Genomic DNA, 20,802 nt, shown 5'->3' with positions numbered 1-20,802 from the left:
AGTTGGAACATTTAACGTTTTTTGTCTTAAATGTGGGATTAGAGAAATTAGCTACAGTCTACAAATAGCTACCACAAAGACTTTGATTCCTTTTATAAGAGGGACTTTCTGTAGCAGATGATTCATTTCAAATGAAAGTCCCAAATGAACATCATTACACCAAAAGCTTTTTTTCACATTCAAACACATAAATAAAGATAAAGATTGTATCATTTCTGGATAGGGTATTGAAGCCAAATATGAGCCAGGATGGAGGAGGATGAATGTACAAAGATAACTATTCTGATCTAGTAGAGGCACAAGAATGAATCTGCAGAAATCTGTTTTCTGCAAATACAATTCAAAACTAACTTTAAACATGAAATGCCAGCCTTTCACACAATATACTGAAATTAACGACAGCCACCTAATGGAAAAAAAAAAAAACAATATACGAGCAAACAGTCAACCATGAGGATGCCATTGTTTATATCTCATTAGAAAAGTATACTGATAGCCAAATTGAAATATACATATTTAGTGTCAAATTTAGTGTTGACAGGTTGAAAGTTTGATATGATTCAGTGTATGATTCAAAAATACCTTCTCAGGAGTCCTCATTCACACACACTCCTGCACGCTGCTTGCATATTAAACAGTGACAATGTACACAGTCTTCTGTCAGTTACAACAATAATTATGTTTTGAACAAAGGAGAAATACCACACAGTTGATTCTCCTGTAAAGAAAATGCTGCATACATAGACAGCATGTTGTTCGTGTGGATGGAGATTATGATTGGCCAACACAAACATGTTACTACCAGCATGGAGGTCATTCAGGAAGCTTGGAAACAGCTTGCACCTGTAGGCCTGGTGCACTATCAAATAACAGTTTTGATTAAAACACAAGGTCACCAACAATACTTAGTATACTCTGCAGTGCGGTTACAGCAAGCACTAGCTATACTCTGCATTGCTGTTAAAATAATGACATTTAAGGTACAGTGACAAGGAAAAGTTTGTGAACTCTTCTACTGATCCATTCTTTTATTTTAAATCAGACTGATAGTCGATCATCATATAACTTTGTATTTAAATAAAGGATTACAAGACAAATACTACAAACCAGTTACACATTTTTCATTAGTTATGCTATAAAAGTCATTTAACATTTAAATACATCTGATGGACAAAAGAAGTGAAGCACATGTTCAGGATCAGGCAAAAACCTGTTTAACAGCTGAATGACAAAATGTTTCCTTTAAAGGGCAACGCCAGTGGGGTTTTTTTGCCTTTACAGAAGCTAATTCCTTGGGCTGTTTGACATCACTATCCATTATAGAGATATTTGGTTGGCAGTTTGTGTTGATTTGTCACTACCAGCCTCCACTGCATCTGCAATTGCATCTTTAATACCTTGAAAGCCCAGGAAAATCACATTAGATAAAAAATGCCATGCGCTGCATAATTTCTCATGAAATATTACCCAATTTTGCCATAATATTACATCTGAAAGGAGAGGAGGAGAGCCACTTTATCAGCGGCTGCACTGTGGCGCAAGTGAAGCGCCTTTTCAGAAAATAAGTGCACTTCACAAGTTAGACATTACAACAGGCAGTTAGCCATTAATGGAAACAGTTTGCTTTAGTTATTGCCGGAGATTTTACCCATTACTGGACTAGGAGTTCACTTACTGTTTCCACAAGAGATACTAAACGTTTGATCGTTTTTGTTGAGAAGATAATGAAAACGTTCTCTTTTTTCACATTATTCGTCACATCTTTTATGTATGTGCTAGAAGTTATATGCTGATTCAGTATCATTTGGACTCATAAACGGAGAAATTGGCAGCGGGTGCACATACATTCCCCTTGCCACTGTAATGTCAAGTGACTAGAGTCGTCAAACCTGTTGTTTGCAGGCCTACTGCTCTGTGTATTTACTTCATCAAACAAACATTTTAAAAACACACTTGATCAAAATCTACTACAACATTCAAATTAATAGCAACTGAATATATTCCATAAATACTGTAAAAACATACACTTTTTATGGGAAATATAGTGGTTTATAAATTCAACAGCAGGGTCGGCCCGGCGGTTAGAGAGAGCCTCCCTCGACTGGAAAGTTACAGGTTTGACCCCTGCAACAGCCACTGAGTTTATCAAGTCACTTTGGATAAGAGAATCAGCTAAATGTCACAAATGTAAAGGTAAAAAGAAATAAAAACTGTCTGTGATTCTTGCTGTGTGCCTACTGTTAAGATATAGAGCCATTAGATAAAATTGAATTTCTACATTCAGTCGGCTCTCAGATTAAATGATTGTTTGACATGACAACAACAGGCATGAGAGGACTGAATCCTGACAATATTCTTTGAGCGTCTAATCAAATATGTGCACTTGAACCCTTACAACCTAACAAAACTACAGCTGAGATAGCAGCAAAATACGAATGTCTCCAACAACACACAGTAAAAAAATATACGCTTACTCCGTTCATAAGGACAGAAAGCCTCAAACAGTATATATGCACAATAAAGTGGTTAGTGGATGGCTAATATTTGGTATAACAGAAAGGTTTACAGTTAAAAAAATATCAATCATATCACCAGGTAAATATTCTTCATAGTGTGCAAACTATACATTTGAATGAACAATTCTCTTCAGAGCGTATGTTACATGTGAACATTTTATCCGCCAAATGATGGTCTTTTAGTGACCATCAAGTTTTCTCTCCACATGTTTAGTATTCATTTAAGAATATGAATCAACTCAAATCACACAGTGCGTGACATCATTAACCCTGTATTCTACTATGGGCAGATATTGAAGCAGGCATTGATTCTTACTATAAACTCTTCAGCCCAATGTTTACGTACAGTGTAACAATCCGATATAAATGATAATAATTGTAAGACAAAGTTAAAAAAAAAAGGTTATTTCCAGATGATAAACTGTTAAGGAGATGACTGAACTCCAAGACACCAATCGCCCGATTACGTGAATGACTTTTGAGGACAAGTCACAACATGAAGGAGCCAAATCGTTGATATTAGAAGGAGGCGGGAAGGTTATTTGAGCTACTTGATAAAAGTGTCAGTAAAGCAGCGAACAATGACATCCATACGGCTCATGTCCTTTAAACAAGGATAAAAGCCATGCACAAGCTTCGTATGACTTGGCTGATCTGGTAAGACTTGGCAACAGGAAAAACATTGGGATACATTTACAAAAATCGTTTTGAGTTGTCCTGGGCAAAAGAGCTGTCATCAAACACTGATGTCCATGCTGGCATTCACCTGAAAAGACAAGTGAAAACCCACAGTTACTTCACTAAGATTTACCATGATATAGCCTGGCGTTGCTACTATCCTTGCAGTGAGTCAGGAAATACGCCCACAGAGTCCTGTCTGACTTGGAAGTCAAGAACGCAAGGTAAACAGGAGGTCATATCTTCCTTTGAGGAAGTGGCTCTGTGTTAAAGAACAATTGAAAGGACGGAAGGGAGAAACCTAAAGTCAACATCTGATTCCGACTAAAACGGTGTTCCTTTACAATAGCGTGTTTGTCGAAGAAGAACACATCTTGTAATAGTTCAGTACAATTAAGCTGATAATGTTGTCTTGTATTACACATTACTATTTCATCTTTGTGTGATTGTGATTAGGTGATATACATGCTGGTAAGCAGAGAAAACCTCCACAGGCCAAAACACTGCTGCCGCCCTGCAAAAGTTCCTAAAGAGTCAATGTGACGCAAAGCTTCAACTTTGTCCTTGAAGTTTCCGAGGAGCGGGGCCTCAGTGAGCATACTTTTCAAATGAAGAACAGGCTGCCAGAAAAGAAAGGCGCTACTGCTTATGGGTTCACTTGTTTGTCTTCTAGCTTATCATTGATTTGTTTGGTTTGTTCGATTGAATCAAACCCTAATGAATTCTACTGGGACTCACTAGTGTGTCTGTGGTCCTAAGTGGTGAGTTTACAAAGCTCTTATCATACCTTATAATGTTGAACTCCTTTAGTATTCAGTGCTGCAATAGGGACTCATAGTTTTGCTGTGTTTTTGTAGAGCATTCCTCTAAAATGTATCAGGGGAATAAGGCCTACTATAGTTCTTTTTCATACAATGGAAGCAAAGAAGAAAAAGAGGACAGCTATGGCTCTGAGATACCTCAAGAAGAACATAAATATCTGGTGTGTGAACTTCTTATTGCTGAATTCAAAAGGACCAACCTGTATTTGACATCAAAGAGGGTCGAGTCATCCTCGTCCTCGTTCTCCTCGTTGAGAGGGGCCATCTCCACACGCTCTGCAGGTGTAGTTATAATGTCATATTTTCGTGTTTTTCTAATTCGTCTCCCAGATCTGTGGGGGGGGGAAAACACACAGTTGCAGATGTCAGACAGAGACCAGAAATAAACACAGTATCATACTAGCCAGGTTTTGCCAGATGGAGAGGATTTAAACTACTGAACTCTGACTTTGTTCAGAACCACATTAGGCCTGTGTGTTACTGAGCTTAGGCAGTATTAACACTCAAACTTGCTGTTGGTGAGAGTATTAACAACCTCTCACATTTCCATTAGGAAAGAGACCTATAGTGCTCCTAAAATGTAGTGTACAGTGATAAAATATCACAGCAAAGCTATAAGTCCTTCAGCAATATGACAGTAATATATATCAGAGGTGGAAAAAATACAAAAAAGTCCAATAAGATCTCCACTATTATCCACTAAAATCCACTATTGAGTATCACAGACACTCCAAGTCCCTACAGGAATATTACAGGAGTATCACAGTGATCCCACAGAAGATTAAAAATACAAGAGGACCATATGGTGACTATAGGCTGCCCACTGCTGACTCACTACAAGTCCCTTCAGGAATATTATGTGACTATTATAATGGTTTCCCCTCTGGGTTTCCAACGTCACGCGGGCCCGACCACAAGCTCCTAATCGATTATTTTAGACGTTCACAAGGAAAATGTTGAGATCACAAGATATGACTGCATCACTGTAGTCGTCACGGATAGATAGCCTACAGTATAGCCGAGGTCTATACAGGCCTTATAGAGCCGTATGTTTGAGAAACATTTGCATCAACCTGCAAAGCCTACCTGAACACTTTGATGACCAGGCATGTGATGAGAGCAGCTGTTAGCACGCAGATGAAAATAACAATGTTTTTCAGAGTTGGGAGATGCGTTATGATAGAAGAAATCCGGGATTCCGTAGTTGCATCTGTGCCATTATTTGTCAGTTCATCTTGGAGGATGATGGATGATGTTGAATTTAACTGCGTCGCGGGCGAAGAAAGAGTTTGTGGTTCACAGCTGACTTGCCAGGCCGCCGCGATAATAAAAGTTAAGGCGAGATTAAATGTCGCCATTACGCTGAAAAATAAAATGCAAGTTGGCGATAGTAATAGCTAGGCTGTGTTGTTTCAGTAGTTTCTAGAGCTGGAGAAAATGCGACAGCAGTCTGTCACATTATAGAGGACAGTTTATCAGCGGCAGATACTGTTATTCAAAAAGAAATGGAGAGACGTAAATATCCATCTCTCTCTACATGTCCAGGCTTTTCCCCATTACAGACTTCTTGCTCGTCGCTTCTTGTCGTTGCTTCCAAAACGTGTTTCCCTTTAGGTGGGTAGTAGCAATTCCTTCCTGATTGCATTAGGAATGCGCGTATAGATGAGGATTATCCGCCTCCGGAAGGCAGTGTAGGCTGGCCCACTGTTCCTGATGCTGAAGAGAAGAGAAGAGGAGCATTATGTGGGCTTCTGCTGCCTTCAGGTGCTGCTCGTAATCTCCTACTTCCGAGGCCTGAAGTCGTAGATAAAAATGGCTGCGTATTCAAGTGGAAATAATTACAAAAATGATCTGTATCAAATGCATTTGGCATTTTTGGTGACTGTTATTTTATTTTTAGAAATCAAGTGATACCCTAACAAAAATCATTATATTGTTCCTATAATAGGCCCTATTGCTATTGCTCATATATGGTGTGTCTGTGTTATTCAGTAGAACGTTTACAGTGATCATTATTGTGGTATTTTTTATCTCCTATATGGTATTTCTATTATTCCTATGATATTGTTGTAGGGATTTGTAGTTTCGCTGTGATATTTAGGCTACATAGTAGGCCTATCCTCCAAAGAAATTATCATAGAGCAGTTCTTTTTCAAAAGAGCTAGGCCTACTTTGTGCTGCAACGGCAGAATGAAGTGGAAAAAACATGCATCAGGTAATTAGTGTTTCAATTTAAAAAAAAAGAAAGAAAAAAAAGATGTTTGACAACAAAATATTAATCAGTGAAAATAGAAACATACAGCAGTATTAACTATTTATGTTGACTTCCAAACAATAAAACAACAATAAAATAAATCAGTGCATCACTTATACCATCAGTCCATCAGTTGTTGACCAGCTTCCATGCACTCTGGCCCCTAAACGTCGCATCTTAAAAGCTATCTTCTTAAAAGGTGTCACAGAAAATCCCGACTTCCAGTCATATTCACCTCTTGGCTGGGTCGCTCAGGCAAATCGTAATTACCACATTTCCGACAGCATTTTAAGGCAACATTTATCTGTTTATCCATTAGAGACACAATTTTACAAGGGCAGCAGACTGCCGGGTCACGACCGGGGTTTCCAGAGAAAATCTTGACCAGACAGCATAATGATAAGCAGCCAATCGATCAATGACGCTGCTTTGAATAATCATTCAGAAAATCTGTAAACAAACACAAATCTCTCTCTCTCTCTCTCTCTCTCTCTCTCTCTCTCTCTCTCTCTCTCTCTCTCTCTCTCTCTCTTTCTCTCTCTCTCTCTCTTACACACACACACACACACACACACACACACAAAGTATCCTTTAATTTAATTTGTCACCATTTTCTTCCATCAAACACTATTAGTAGTGGGTATGGAAACAGTTAGAGCTAATTTTGAGGGGGGGAAACAGACTTTATTCTGTTTTCACTTCAAGCAGCTTGGAGGCTCCATTCTCCTGCAAGCTTGTACTATCATAAGTTAGAAGGAAGAACGTTTAGTTTTTTTCTGTTTGTTTATCTGGTATTATTTTTGTACATCTGTGAGCACTCTGGTATGTGTGAACATAGTTGATTTCATTATAGCCCACCAGATGGCAGCACAAAATAAGAAGGAAATCTCCAGATTCTGGAGCCTGGCTGCATTTTTCCCCAAACACGTAGCTTGAAATTCAGCAGAAAGTGGTTTGAATAGAAGATATAAAGCCTGAAGTGTTTCAATCAGCTGATAAAACATACAGAAATTGACACTGCATGTTTTACATTAGCCTATAACAGATCCGTTATAACATTATACATTTAGATCAATTCATTTCTGTCTATTGAGGCCAGTGGGCAGATTCTCTGTGAATAAAATCATCATCATAAGATCACAGCACAGAGAATGCAACACAATACAAGACATTAACATTAACATGCAACCATAAAATAACAGATCTACATTAAAGTGCCTCAGGGCCTGTACATTATATTCTGATTGTTCAGCAGATTTATGGCTGATGGGACAGACAAGTGTTTATAAATTATGATTTTGATTATTGACAGACATGGTTCAAATATGCTTCAATTTAAGGTTAGTAAACTATTAATTAAAACAATAATAATACGTTTAGACTTAATAAAAGAGTTGTAAAACATAGTCATCTGAGTCTTATTGGTAGAAATGCTACTGCTGTCCCTTCTTATAAAGTACAGGAACATTGAGGCATGGTTTACTAAATAACTTTACTAAAACTTTACTATAAACTTTACTATAAAATATAAAAGTTCTGAAATACTTCCAATTCACTTTGACCAACTGGCTCTTAATGGTGGTTTGTTGAAGAAGATAAAAACCCAGTGTATGAAATCATTAACAACCGTGCCATGGCATGTGTCTTTATTCTCCACAGGCTGATTACAACTCAGCAAACGCAAGTGCCTGTTCTTATGTTAACTCTGCCAGTCATTTGCAACATCACATTTTATCCAAAGTGTTTTACAGTACCCATTGAGTGCATTCACGTCTGTCATTTGTACAGGATACACACCAGATAGCCTATGTAAGACACACCCTTCTGGCAACACTGTAGTGTTTTTTACATAAGAACTGACCTCATTCCCACTCTCTCTGTCTGTCTGCCATTTTGAAACTGGTGAGTACAAAGAAATGTGAGCAGCCTACAACGGACGCTAGTGTGCTCTCTCTCTGCTGACTGACACCTGTAGAGTGCATTGACAAGTTCCATATAAAATTACTACATGTAGGATAACTTGATGACATATTTGTGCTTTAAAGTGGCTAGTTTGCATTGTTTTAATAACCTTTCAGAAATAGCCGATAAAGGACATTTACATTGTAGGATGGCGCACAATGAAAGAACTCTTTTGACTATCTGGATGTGTGCATCACTTCAGCAAGCATTTACTACTTGCTGTTTTATTTTTCTCTTTTATTCATCTAGCACAAATAGCAACAGTTTTCTCAATGTAATAACCGTCTGCCTTTCCTGAATTTAAAATTAAACCACGAGCCACCTACATGCTTAAGTGAGAGAGGTATGAAAAATAAGAAGTGAACCACACAAGACTAGACACGTTTAAGAGTAAAGGTTAAATTGACACCTTGCTTCAGCTAGCACATGGCCGTAACAAATGTGCAGACTCAGGGTTGACCAAAACATAGACCTGCATGAGTAGGACACACAAGATTAGACAGAAAACTAGAACTGCATCATAGGTGCTGTCAGACTTTTAAATTTGAATCCTCCTATCCACCATCTCTGGTGCAGTTCATAGGGGACATACAGTAATTTTTGCATACCAACAATATTTGTGGACTAATACATTCCAGTTTTCAATCCATGAAAATGTAGGCCTAGCTAGAATTTGGATTGCAACACTCAGCAGCTCAGATTAATAACTACTAAATGATCTGGTTCTAAGGCACCACTTTCATTTCTAGGGAAGTATCTTTCCTTTTGGCAGATTTAGTAAGCTTCCTATTCATTGCTCTCACCCATCCAGTCAGTCAATAAGACTATATTCACTTCACTTTCAATGTCTGGATCGCTCCAGTGTTTGCAAGGCACTTGTGTATCTTGTTGCTAGGCTGAGGATCTTTTTAAAGAAATCTTCCACTGCAAAACAGCAGGCGCTGTCGTGCCTCACATCCCATTGGTCGGTGATGGGGGTGGAGTAGGCTACTATGATGGAGCTCCACAAAGACTGAACCATACAGCCAAAATAATGATGGAAAGTCTGATTCTCTCGTGGGGAACCCGCTTTTCAGATTTGTTCAGTTTAGAGAAAAAAATAGAATATATATTGATTTGTTTCATTCATTTTGTTAATTTGCCACAGGCAGGGCAAGCTTTATGGTGACTGATTTATATGAACCATTAGGCTATCAGTGATTCAACATTTTCTTATGTGTTGAAAGTGGCTTGGTGTCCACATTCAAGCAATAACTGCTGGTGTTGTTGACTGCCACATCCTTCGAAACACTCCTATGACTCATTCAGTGACTCTGTCACAAGAATATGGTGTAAATATTAACTTCCGGTTCACTACAACAAAACATTCACAACGAAAGATTCGTTCAATGAATCGCACATCAATGCCCCAAAATGGAGTCGTGCAATGTGCTATCTTCAGACTTCATGGCTACAATCGTACCTTTATCACTGACAAATGGTGGCAAGCAAAGCCATGTGCATGCATGAACTACGTGTGTATTGTACATGTACAAATTGCATGTAAACACGTTATTGATCATTTATCAACAGGCCTGCGAGTGCCATATGCAAAGAACACTAACAAGGCCTACTTAAAGGAAAACATTTAAGGCCCATGTTGGTTGGCAAAAGCCTACTTAGTCACTGTTTATAACTGTGTAATAGGATATGTTTAATTATTTCATTTCACAATGAATTTAACCACCAGGAAACCTTTTCTACAGAATGTGGCCCCACTGGTTTGACAAGTTATTCAAGAGTCAGAGCCAAGCTCAGTGTTTTAAGCTAAATGTGCCTGTATGATGGTCTGCTAATGAAAAGGAATATCATCTGAAAGCAACAAAAACATTGCACAAACCTATAGTGCAATAGGCATATAGCCTATGCCTATTCCACTAAGTAGGCAATAGGCCTATATAGGCCTATTTTCAGAAAAGTTTTTGTTTCCTTACCCATAGAAAACCTTATCTTTATATTGCCTAATTTACATAAGTTTTATGCAACTTACTTTGATGTAGGCTATGAATTGAAATAATAAAACGTTATGTCTGCTTAAAAACTCGGGTACACTGTATTAGCCTACGCAAATAAAAAAAATGAATAGTATGCATGGAATAGCCTAGTAGGTCAAAACAAACTGCATTGCATTCGGGTTTTTTATTATCATTATCATTATTATTTTTTTACCATAATCGTTTGATTGCATTGCTGTACTTTAGGGCAGACCAGAGGGGGAAAGAGTCCACTGCTCCGGTGCTAGACGAGGCTGGAGAGGAAGTGGAGGGCGCTTACGTTGAGAGAAAGTGGGCAGAGCCAGTGAAGGATAACAGCACAGGCAGAGCCGGGGAAGAAGACACATGCAACAGAAGAAGCAAACGGCGAGGACGGAGAGCAGGAGGGGCGGAACGATGCGGCCGAAAGACCCACCAAAACGTCGAAAATCGTCCGAAAAGACGACACTAGCCCTCGCAGATGAAGTGGGATAGTGACGGCCCGGGGAATTGGGTAAGGATTTACGAGTAATCATACATTAATGGTAGTTAAAACCGAGTCGGGGGGGTGTATGGCAATATGGTGGAAAGAACGACAGTTAGACGCAGTGTTGTAAAAATGGCCATGGTGTGTTGTCAGCGAAGAATAAAGAAAACGGTTTGCAGAGTGAAACTGCTATTTGGTTGTGCTCTAGTTCGTGAGAAGAGCATGTTTGATAGTTGTGTTTCGAGTTAACTTCGTTCATATTTGGAGAGGCACATTTGTTCTGGACCTGTTTGGAGTGTTTTCAACCTACGCATTTAAAATTTGCTTTGTCCTTGAAAGGGCAAATGCCCTTGTCTGAATTTGCTGGACTAAAAAGATCTAAAACTAGCTTTTGTTTCGTTTTTAAAATGATAGATTGAGACTGATTGGTCTGAACACAAGAATCTTAAATATCATTTTCTTTATTTTCGCTTTATTCACTGTTTTGGGGTTTTTCATCGAATATTAAATAAAATAAAATAAGAATTCGATTAGTTTTCATATCAACCTACCCCTAAGTTTGCAAATGTAGCCTACAACAAGATTCCAATAAGTGGTAGATATGTAGACTAATTACTATAAAAAATAATTGTAATAAATTGAGACAAATTCTCAAAAAGCTCAAAACATGATTACTGACCATAAATCCCCTTTTGTAAACACTATACACACACTGTAGGCAATTTGTTTGTCAAATAGAGGTTCTATATGTCAAAAAAGCTCAAGTATTGTTCGAAATCTAAAATAGGGTGTTGGCTTTTAACCCTTTGAGGTACTGTATGGAGAAGTCATTTAAATATTTGCAGTAATTTTGTTTTTCCATGTTACACTAGACCTACAAGATATGTAAAGGTGAATTTTATGTCAGAAAACATAACTATATGTGAAGTATGTTAAATTGAGGAAATAAAGCAAATACTGTATCAAAATTAAATAAAGATTAAAAGCCTCTTAATATCATGGTCTCTCAGACAAGATTGTTGATTTATCCACATAAGAAGATAACTGCTACATACAATGAAACATAATAACCTTTTATTAAAGATAATACTAACTCTAGCTATAATGTTGAATCCAAAGGATTAGTACTGTATGACTTGGCACAAAACAAAATGCCTTCTCTAGGCTATTCACAAAAGGATATTTTTATTCTAATCTATTATTGTACAATCAAACACAACTGTAGTTGTATTTTAAAACCATGAAACATGCAAATGTAAAGCATTTTCCCCACATAATACGTATACCTACTTCTTCCATGGTTTTCCTGATATGTTAATGAGACATAAGAAACATATTTTCCCAAACTCATCAATACAAAATCTTAAAATCATTACTTTTGTCTGGTTCTTATGCCAACTGGAGTGGCGATTTTGTGAACTTTCAATATAAAAATGATCATAACCACGTATTTTATATGTTGTAGGCATCCCCTCGAAGAATCGCAAATTGGGCGAAAGAAGAAAGGGAATCTTCTGACCCGAGCGAAATGGTATGTTTATCAACCAGCCAAGGCTGCATTTTCATTGTTTCCGCAGTCTTTGCAGCTTACATGTCTTTACTGCTACATGCATACAGCCAGTAGGGTGTGCTGTTCTCACTTTCTTTTCTGAACCTTGTATTTTCCTATTTTAAAGGTTTGACATTTAGCTACCATGGAGTTCGTGAATTGAAGGATTGGAGTGATTCACACTTCAATGAGGACGTGTAAGTATTTTTATTAAATAGAGCTAACATACTTGGAAGATTACTTGCATATCATTAAGTTCTTGAAATGTGCATCAAATTAACTACTGTTACTAATTATTGTCTGAGTGCACTAATAGGATTGATTAGCAACAACAACAGCAGATTGAACTTTTTTTTTTTTACTTTTGTTTGGTTGTCTCTTAGTTTTGCATTGTTTCAAACTAGGCATTTTTACCTTGCTTAACTGATTAGTAATGTTAAAAAAATTGGGTACCACCTATTAACTGTCAAAGCTATTAGCCAACACTGAACATATTATTCAGAGTGTCATTACAATTAGGAGTTTAAAATTTCTTGTCTAGTATTTTTCTTCAGACACTGATCAATAAATCCAAGCAATAGCAACAACCCGTTTTCCGGCTGCCACTTCTATGTTAAAAAAAAAAAAAAAGTAAATACTAGTTTCTGTGTATCATAGCAGTGCAGTTTATTTTCATAATTCAGTCAGAAATTAGGGAGCGATGCTCTCCTCCGTAAAGAATGACTACTTTGAGAGTGACTTGTTCGTATTCACCAATTTTGACTTCATCGTATTCTGGCTTAAAAAAAATAGCCTATGGGAATTCATAAATTGAGTATTGTAACCTTTTAGCATTGTGCTGAAACATCTGCAATAAAATCAAATGATGTTCATAATGCATCCAGAAGATGTCTCTTCAGCATCTGCCAGGCTTCTCACTGAGCCATCGTACTCAAATAGTTGCTTGAAAGTATTGCTAATGATATCTAGATTTAAAATATTCAATTAGACAGTTCATTAAAGACATTCTTCATAGATGCAACAATTGTGATAAATAGCAAGTTAACAAGTCAGAGATTGTATAGCCTATTTGTTACTTGGCCACGATGGTCTTCTGACTAGCTAGCTAACATGTGAGAAGGGCATTCAGTCCTAATGAATGTTCTTTTGCATTTCAACTATGCCATTTGTACTAATAACATTAGCTGACAAAGGGCAAACAATTATCACATTGTACTCATTGGCTCATATTCAAAGAATAGATGATTTACAACACTAATTGGGACCACTGGTGTATGTGGCACCTGGGTCAATGTACTTGTTGGCTCAATCAATAATCTGTCAGAGACAGACCTCTTAAATCAAGTCTAACTTTGCAACGCCAAGTACAATTTGAAACATTATACTGTTGATTTGAGGTTTTGTCTTGGTAGAGGCCAGACTTTCTTCAGTCTGGGTTTTGTTTGCAAGTGTTGCAGCAACACTTCAGATTAGTTTAAGTAAAACAATCAAAGTGAGTGGAATTCATTTAACAGTTGCAGTCTAAAAATGCAGTTTTTACTGAGTTCATGGCATTATCTTAATACCACTGTCAAATTAATTTTAATGACCATTGGTTCAACATTGAATAGCAGCCATGTGCTGCTATCTGCATATTTAATTATTTCCTCTTGTCACTGCTTTTGATTTGTAACAGAACCCCAAAATTTCAGCCACATTCAAGTGAGAAGCAGCTCATTGGAGCTACTGCTTTTGTTGGCAGCTGCGACTTTCATTTGCTGCTAATAGAATGTAATTGCAAATAATTTGACACCAAAATATGAATGATAAAATCCTTCACACACTATTTTAAAATGTGGTAAATGCTGTAACTTGTGATGTAACACTAAGTAGTTTGATAACACGTGAAATATTATTTACCACACAATGTTGCTTTAACCAGCACAACAGTTGGCTGTCATGAAGTGCATTTATTAACAGTGACATATAGGGAAGTTTGCATCATTGAGGTTTCTTCAAAAAAGTAACATATTTCATGATGCATTACCCTGCAATCACAGTTATATGGTTGGTAAAATCACACTTTTGAGATTCTTTCCAAAACATGCTCGAATCTCTAGCACAAAAAACAAGAAAGTTTACTCTGACGTATGAATTAATAAGTAGCCATCAACACCAGTTGCTAGTGGAGAACGTCGGCTTTCAATCCATAATTGTCATTACTGTGGAGGTTAGAAAGACTTGTGCACTTACAATGTAGGATAAACACATTCCTTACATTCAAATAATTGTCTACTGGGAAATATAGGTTTTCCAGTCATGTTAGTCAGCTGCAACTAACATTGAAAAGCAGAGAGCCAAAGGCCTCAGACAAGTCGGCAGCGAATTTGAAAGGGACACCTGCCACAGTGGTAGTTGTAGTTCATTTTACTAGTGTTTTCTTTTGACAATTAATAGTCCCTCTGTGTAAATATACATTTCAATAGCCAAAGGTATCTCTTACTTTATGCACAGGCCAGATGTGCCTTAATGTGGATTTCATTCATTTCTCTTAATCTCTTGCAGAGGTGACATGGACCGATTTGAAGGGTTTCAGCCTGGAAAAGAGAAGACAGCTCTGTAAGTTTTCTATTATTTTTAAGGCCTGAGTGCTTATTCAGATGCTTATCAAACACAGATGTGAACATGATCTATTGGAAATTGGAAATTTTATTTTTATGTGAAATTCAATATGCCATTTAGATTTCTATAGTAGTTGAGAATAACTCATTGGTATTTGAGGTAAACATGATCCCACATGCATGGGTATCAGTCATTGCTGCCATAGCAAGTGACAAATTGGTGCTAAAGACCAATCAAAGACCTTGATGTTGGCAGGCAGAGTGCATAACCTAATGCACTGTTCAAAGAGTAAATTGGAGAACTTCACTTTATGGTAATACTTCCAAAAATAATTTCACTTGACCACTTTTATTCTTGATAAAATTATAAAAAATTGCACTGTGGCTTTCGCACTCATTTAGATTTTGGGTGTTGCCACTTATTGTATGTGGTACTTACTAAGAGTAAGCCACATATCTCCAAGTTATTGCTCCAGTCTCAACTTTTTGCTAAAATTGTGCATACCTTCGATTTTTGGCCTTAAAACTGAAAACACGATTGAACATGACGGATTACATTTCACATTTATTTTACTCCGTTTTTTCTCTCTGTTTCTGTCTTTTTTGTTGTGTTTTTTTGTTGTTTTTTTACCCTCCACCTTTTATGGGGTATGAGGGACATTTTTTTTTGGGATTCTGAACAGTGGATGCATGAAAGTTACCTGCTTGTGAAGAGTTGCTTAAATAGTTATTGGGGCCTATTTTGGTCTCCATCTGTTGGTCATTCTTATCTCTGCTTTGGTGAATCTGGTCATCACTTTGTCGATTCAAAGAATATGCAGATAATGGATCTTACTTTGCATACCACATACAGTTTTCTCACATGCTAATTTATTGTTGTTTTGATCGTGTTTTAATTGAACGTCATGGTTTCATATTTGTGTTACGTAGTCATCATTGCATATTTGTTCAATTTTAAGCACAACCCATGACAAGATACAGGCTAGGCTACACTAGCTCTAGATAAAGCTAATGTCACACCCCTTGTGGTCAGTTGGTGAATTTTTGTGAAGCTTGTTGGAAATGTTGACTCAACTCTGATTTTTTCATTTTGCTGATTACTTAGAATTTACTGAACATTTTATCAATTCAGGATCCGATAAAATGCAGCAGAACTTATCAGTATAGCTTTTTGTACTTCTCACTGTATTCCTTTACACTAAAATTCAATGTTACTCATGTCGGAACATTTGCCGTATTTATAAACGTTTTGTGTAAATAGTTGTAGGCTACCGCGTGCCTGATTGGATTTGAATTCATTTTATATTAAAATGTGGCTGTACGATATTCAATCAGCTTTCAACTTAAAATTATATTCAACATAATTATCCAACAGAGGTTGTTTGGATGATTAATCTTTTGTTTTAGCTAATTAATATACAACAATTTTGAAGTTGGATTATAGCGAACAATTTTTTTTCCCCTCCATCAGTATTTTGCGTTTCATACACCATGTTGATACACTTTGGCTACTGGCTACAATAGATGTAATTGGCAGCTTAACTCAGGCTTTATATAATTTTTTTTTACTATAGTCTATACTTTCTAATGTTTGTATCTGTTTAAGTACGACACTAAGCACTTGCGCAATGCTAGCTGACTTAACTGAAAGCTAGTATGTTACAGTATGTTAACTGTTGTTTGATTTTTAGTCTAATTTAGCATGCCTTTTTTAATTAATGGACAGTGCATCGGTATTCATTTTCAGTTGCATTGTGGGCTTACAACTTTTCCTTCTTTTTATCCTATCAAGACCCCATTCAACTGGATATTGCTGAAGTGGAGACAGCGTTGTTTAACGTGAAGATGGCAAGTAATTTGGCGAGTAGCCAGATTTTGACAAGATGAAACCTTTTTCGGACTGGATGATTTTCAACAATTGGATTTTTCTTTTTTGAAAACATGGACATTGGAGCACTTTTGCTGGCTGTATAGTGGACTCGTTGAAAAATTACACTGTTATTTTTTTGGGGGGGAAAAATCAGCCTCTGTACATTTGATATTCAAATGTTGTTTTTAAATAAAGTGTATGTCCTCATATTTTTTTCCTGACTGTTTCATTAGCCAATAGGTATGCTAGCTAAGAACTTTAAAAATGAAAGGTACTTTTTATTAACTTGCAAATAACAACATGTTATTTGGCGAAATATGTTAACATACAGTGAAAATCTTTTAGCTCAACAGTTTGTCTTTACATTACACTTAATCCATACAACAAATTAAGATGGTTTGCACTGACTTTGCGTCAGTAAGCATCTAGGCTTTGCCCATACAAATTATAAGTTAACGTGAGTGCGTTATTTTTGTACTGGGTTTTTAGGAGAGCCTTCATAATGTTTTATAATTCTGAAGTTGCTCAACAAATGAAGATAGCGCCCCTGCTGATAGACAAGATTAGGGGAGAATGGTTGAAGAATCTACACTATTGTGGTTTAATCAATCCCACTGTTGAATCTTTACCTAATCAATTGAAACCAGATGAAGATTACACTCATTTTGGTAGGCTACACCACAAACAGTTAAAAAGCTTTTGGTCTGCACTGAAATGGTCTCCAAAGGCTCTATAAAATGGCTCCTGGTGTCCTATTTCCTGTCTAAACAGGAAGTGATGCAAAAGATGCAAAAAATTATATTTAATATACTTTCCAACCTCTCAGTATTCTAACCTACATAAAGAGGGGAGAAAGGTTTCATTTTCAGGCTTGGCCCTGGTGCTGAAAATATATGTAGATCTATATAATAGCAGTTTTAAACAAAATAAAAGGGGTGGGACTTTAACATCACCTGAGTGTGGGGTAAATGGAAATAACGTCAATCAAAGGCAAAGCTTTCAGAGCTAGGAAGGAGCTCTAGATGGCGGATGAGCCTTGGGAAGGGTGCTATGGGCTTTCGTCAGACTCTTTTCTCTTGCCTCTTTTCAACCGAGAGTCGTTCGTTCTGACCAAAAGTTTGCCGTTGCGATCGAACGATTAGTATTTTAACGGGAATTACGACGTTTTGTGCCGTTTTTTGTTGTTTTTTCGAGCCGTTGGAGTCGTCTCTGCTGGTCGAATGCTCGTCGTTGTTTTCCATACTGGGCTCTGGCAGCCATGGCGCGCCTCCATTTTTAGAGTGCTGCTCGCTTATGTCGCCCTAAGTCTTGCAGTGGATGAAGATTGAAAAGGCCTAGTACATTTTTGTACAAAGTTTTTGTTTTCGTAATTTAATATTAAGTTATTCTTTTTACTGGTGATTACTTTTATTCTAATAGGATAAATATTTAAACCCTCTGATATAGCGAACGTGAATCTAATACTTCATTATACCACCTTTCTTCACATGGAATTGGTATGTTTACATTGTATTGTGCATAAATAACTTATTTTCTCACCCTTTAACCATATTTTTCTAATCCTTTATCTGATGACGCAGTTAGAATTAATGCATGCGGCTTGATCCGTGGATAATATTGAAACACATAGGCTCGATATTCAACTCAATGTAACAGCACCTGTCATTTGTTTAGCCATATTTTTAATTAGCGATGTAAATAATGATTGTTAAATCGTTCGGTTTAATATATTTCTCTGTCCTCGTGTCGCAACGTCTGGGTTTAAACTGCCACCTGAGCAAAAACAATCTTATGAGACTTCTATGATAGTTCATGTTTCCTCTAACTTTTTGACAGTAAATACCAGGACAAAACATCATCCTATCAAAGATTTTCAGGATACAACGATGATGAAGAATAAAAATAAAAAGCAAGAGGATGAAGTTTCGACTCAAAGCAATGCATCAAGGTATGATCCCTATACTTTTTACCTTTTTGACATCTGGTTCGATTGTTTACCTTGTCAAGCATGGTTGGTCACCTGTGCATACATTTGCGTTATGGTTTTCATTATGTGTACGAGTGTCATATGAATGACCTTGCTATTGTTTAATAGCCACACCCTGATTTTCCTACCATTTCTTATACTCAATATTGAGGTTACAGGCCTATGTAAGAGATCACTGACCATAGGTTGTATGTATAAGACCACAGTAAAGCTCTTTTGCCCTGTATTATGTTACAAATGATTGCTCACACATGTTTGATGTCCTATGGCTTTAATGTAAAATGACCTTGTCTTACTAGTTGGTACTGCATTGCACCATTTTATTAACGTTGATTTTTTTTTCTCTCTCAGAAACCATGTATTAGTTTAGAGTTGTTTAGGGTCAGAAATACATCTGTCCCTTGTGTTGGGTTATATAACAAATATGGTTTGAGTAGTTTGTTGTTTGCCTTGAAATCAATCTCCATATGGCTACAATTTTCTGTTTTTGTCTGAATCTTAACTGAAAGTTTTTTTCCAAGTAATGCAGTTTTAGGAAACCTAAATTGTTTTATGCTTAATATCTAGATTGTCTCTGCTCGTTAAATGCCTTAATTCCTCACATAGTAATGACTTTTAAATCATTTTGTTTTTCAATCATTTTTGTTTTAGATGGCTGGAAAAATGTGTGGATGTTGTCTTCAGCAAAACCTACTGTTTACAGTGCAATACCACATTTTGACAATTTTCAAATGTTTGTGCCACACAACATATTTTAATCTCCAGCTTTTTCATTTTTTTTTATGGAAAGTTGTGTTTGAGTTTTACTGTATCAGGAGGCCTTGAATAACCAGTTTCAAATGGAATAATATCTCCTCTGAAGATAATGGGTGAAATGATTGCTTTTACTAATCAAGCAAGATATTTTGTCCATTGCTGACCCCCATTATTATGCAGTAAGATTACTGTCCTGTTGACATATCATCCTAGGTGTAAAAAAAGAACTTATGGCATTTTTCATGTGCAATTATTCATCTTAGCCATATGGAGATTGACAGGTGTGTGTGTGTGTTTTAAGCATGTCTGAAGTTTGTTTATGTTTTTGACAAATGTGATGTCCCTTTTTATTTAAATCTGGCTGTTTGTATTACTTATCATTATGTAGAATATATTGACAGGACCCTGGCATAGAGGCTTGATTGGTTAATATGAGTTACATTTTTACAAAATGTAGCTTTTTTTTCTTTTTTTTTTCCTCTAAGTATGAAGATAGTAAATATTTGCAAGTGTGTGTCCCTTGTCCTCAGGTGTGGGAATCCGGCCTTGTGTATATAATTCACTGATTGATTCATATATCAAAAGCAGATGAAAACATTGTCTTTTCATTTTCATCAATAAAGCTGTTTTAAAAAATTATAATATCAGATCATTTGCATGGTATAAGGGAAGTCAGACAGGTTTGTGGCCTGCAAAATGCACAAACCACACAAGCAGCTATGCAGTGTCATAAGAATAGATGATGGTGTGTGTTTTCTACATTCAAGGCTATGGCCTAGTCTAAGGAGTTAGTACTGGAACTGCTGCCTTACTGTGCTAGTCCCACTTTGACACAACTTGAGCACAATATAATACAGTCTGACCTCAATAGACTGTTGTTGTGTTCCTAGATAAAGACACATAGGTTGTGTGCAAATATCAGCTAATGCCCACACTGACTTTTAGTGACAGTACACTGTAAATGGTCACACTTTCCACAGCTGTAGTTTTTTGGGTTTATCTCCTGGCAGCCATTTTAGTATTTTACTTATGAGTGAAATATGCCTTCTTCCACTGATGATAACTTTTCATACCGATGGATGGCTAGAGTTGTCATGCATTAAGCAGGTAAACAGTAGAAAGTCTGTTGAATTCGTGGTAATATTCTCCTTTCACTAAAGTACATTACACTTGTCTTCTCAAGTCACAAAATGGCCCTTGCTTTGTGCCCAGCTTGCTGACTTTTCTGTATTAAAACTCAGCTCAGAACTACATGGAGGAGGAACAGGAAGTGTTTTGACGTTTGGAGGCTCGCACACTCAGCTGCGATA

At 36.9% G+C, this 20,802-nt stretch overlaps 1 protein-coding gene and 1 long non-coding RNA gene across 2 annotated transcripts; one reads left to right on the top strand and one right to left on the bottom strand.

Annotated features, from left to right (window-relative positions):
• Positions 1–2,336: 2,336 nt before the first annotated feature.
• LOC144538415 (membrane protein FAM174B-like) lies at positions 2,337–5,647 on the bottom strand. The gene is made up of 3 exons (XM_078282449.1): positions 5,102–5,647; positions 4,216–4,347; positions 2,337–3,282 (listed from the first exon to the last, which is right to left on the bottom strand). Exons 1-3 carry the CDS (start codon positions 5,371–5,373, stop codon positions 3,279–3,281), a joined length of 408 nt encoding a protein of 135 aa, XP_078138575.1. The 5' UTR covers positions 5,374–5,647; the 3' UTR covers positions 2,337–3,278.
• A 4,950-nt stretch (positions 5,648–10,597) lies between these two features.
• On the top strand, positions 10,598–16,956 carry LOC139928659 (uncharacterized). The gene is made up of 5 exons (XR_011785380.2): positions 10,598–10,757; positions 12,196–12,261; positions 12,407–12,476; positions 14,824–14,877; positions 16,672–16,956. It is a non-coding gene; the product is annotated as an uncharacterized LOC139928659 (long non-coding RNA).
• Positions 16,957–20,802: the final 3,846 nt, after the last annotated feature.

The sequence above is a fragment of the Centroberyx gerrardi genome, unplaced genomic scaffold (genome assembly GCF_048128805.1).
Source record: "Centroberyx gerrardi isolate f3 unplaced genomic scaffold, fCenGer3.hap1.cur.20231027 Scaffold_495, whole genome shotgun sequence".
Classification (NCBI taxonomy): Eukaryota; Metazoa; Chordata; class Actinopteri; order Beryciformes; family Berycidae; genus Centroberyx; species Centroberyx gerrardi.
Note: the sequence above shows the minus strand (reverse complement) of the source record. Positions and strands in the feature narration are given on the sequence as shown.

Coding starts and splice junctions, on each gene's coding strand:
- LOC144538415 (XM_078282449.1), bottom strand. CDS start 5,373: ATGGCGACATTTAATCTCGCCTTAACTTTTATTATCGCGGCGGCCTGG. Junction 4,348..5,101: donor CTGGTCATCAAAGTGTTCAG/GTAGGCTTTGCA, acceptor CCCCCCCCACAG/ATCTGGGAGACGAATTAGAA.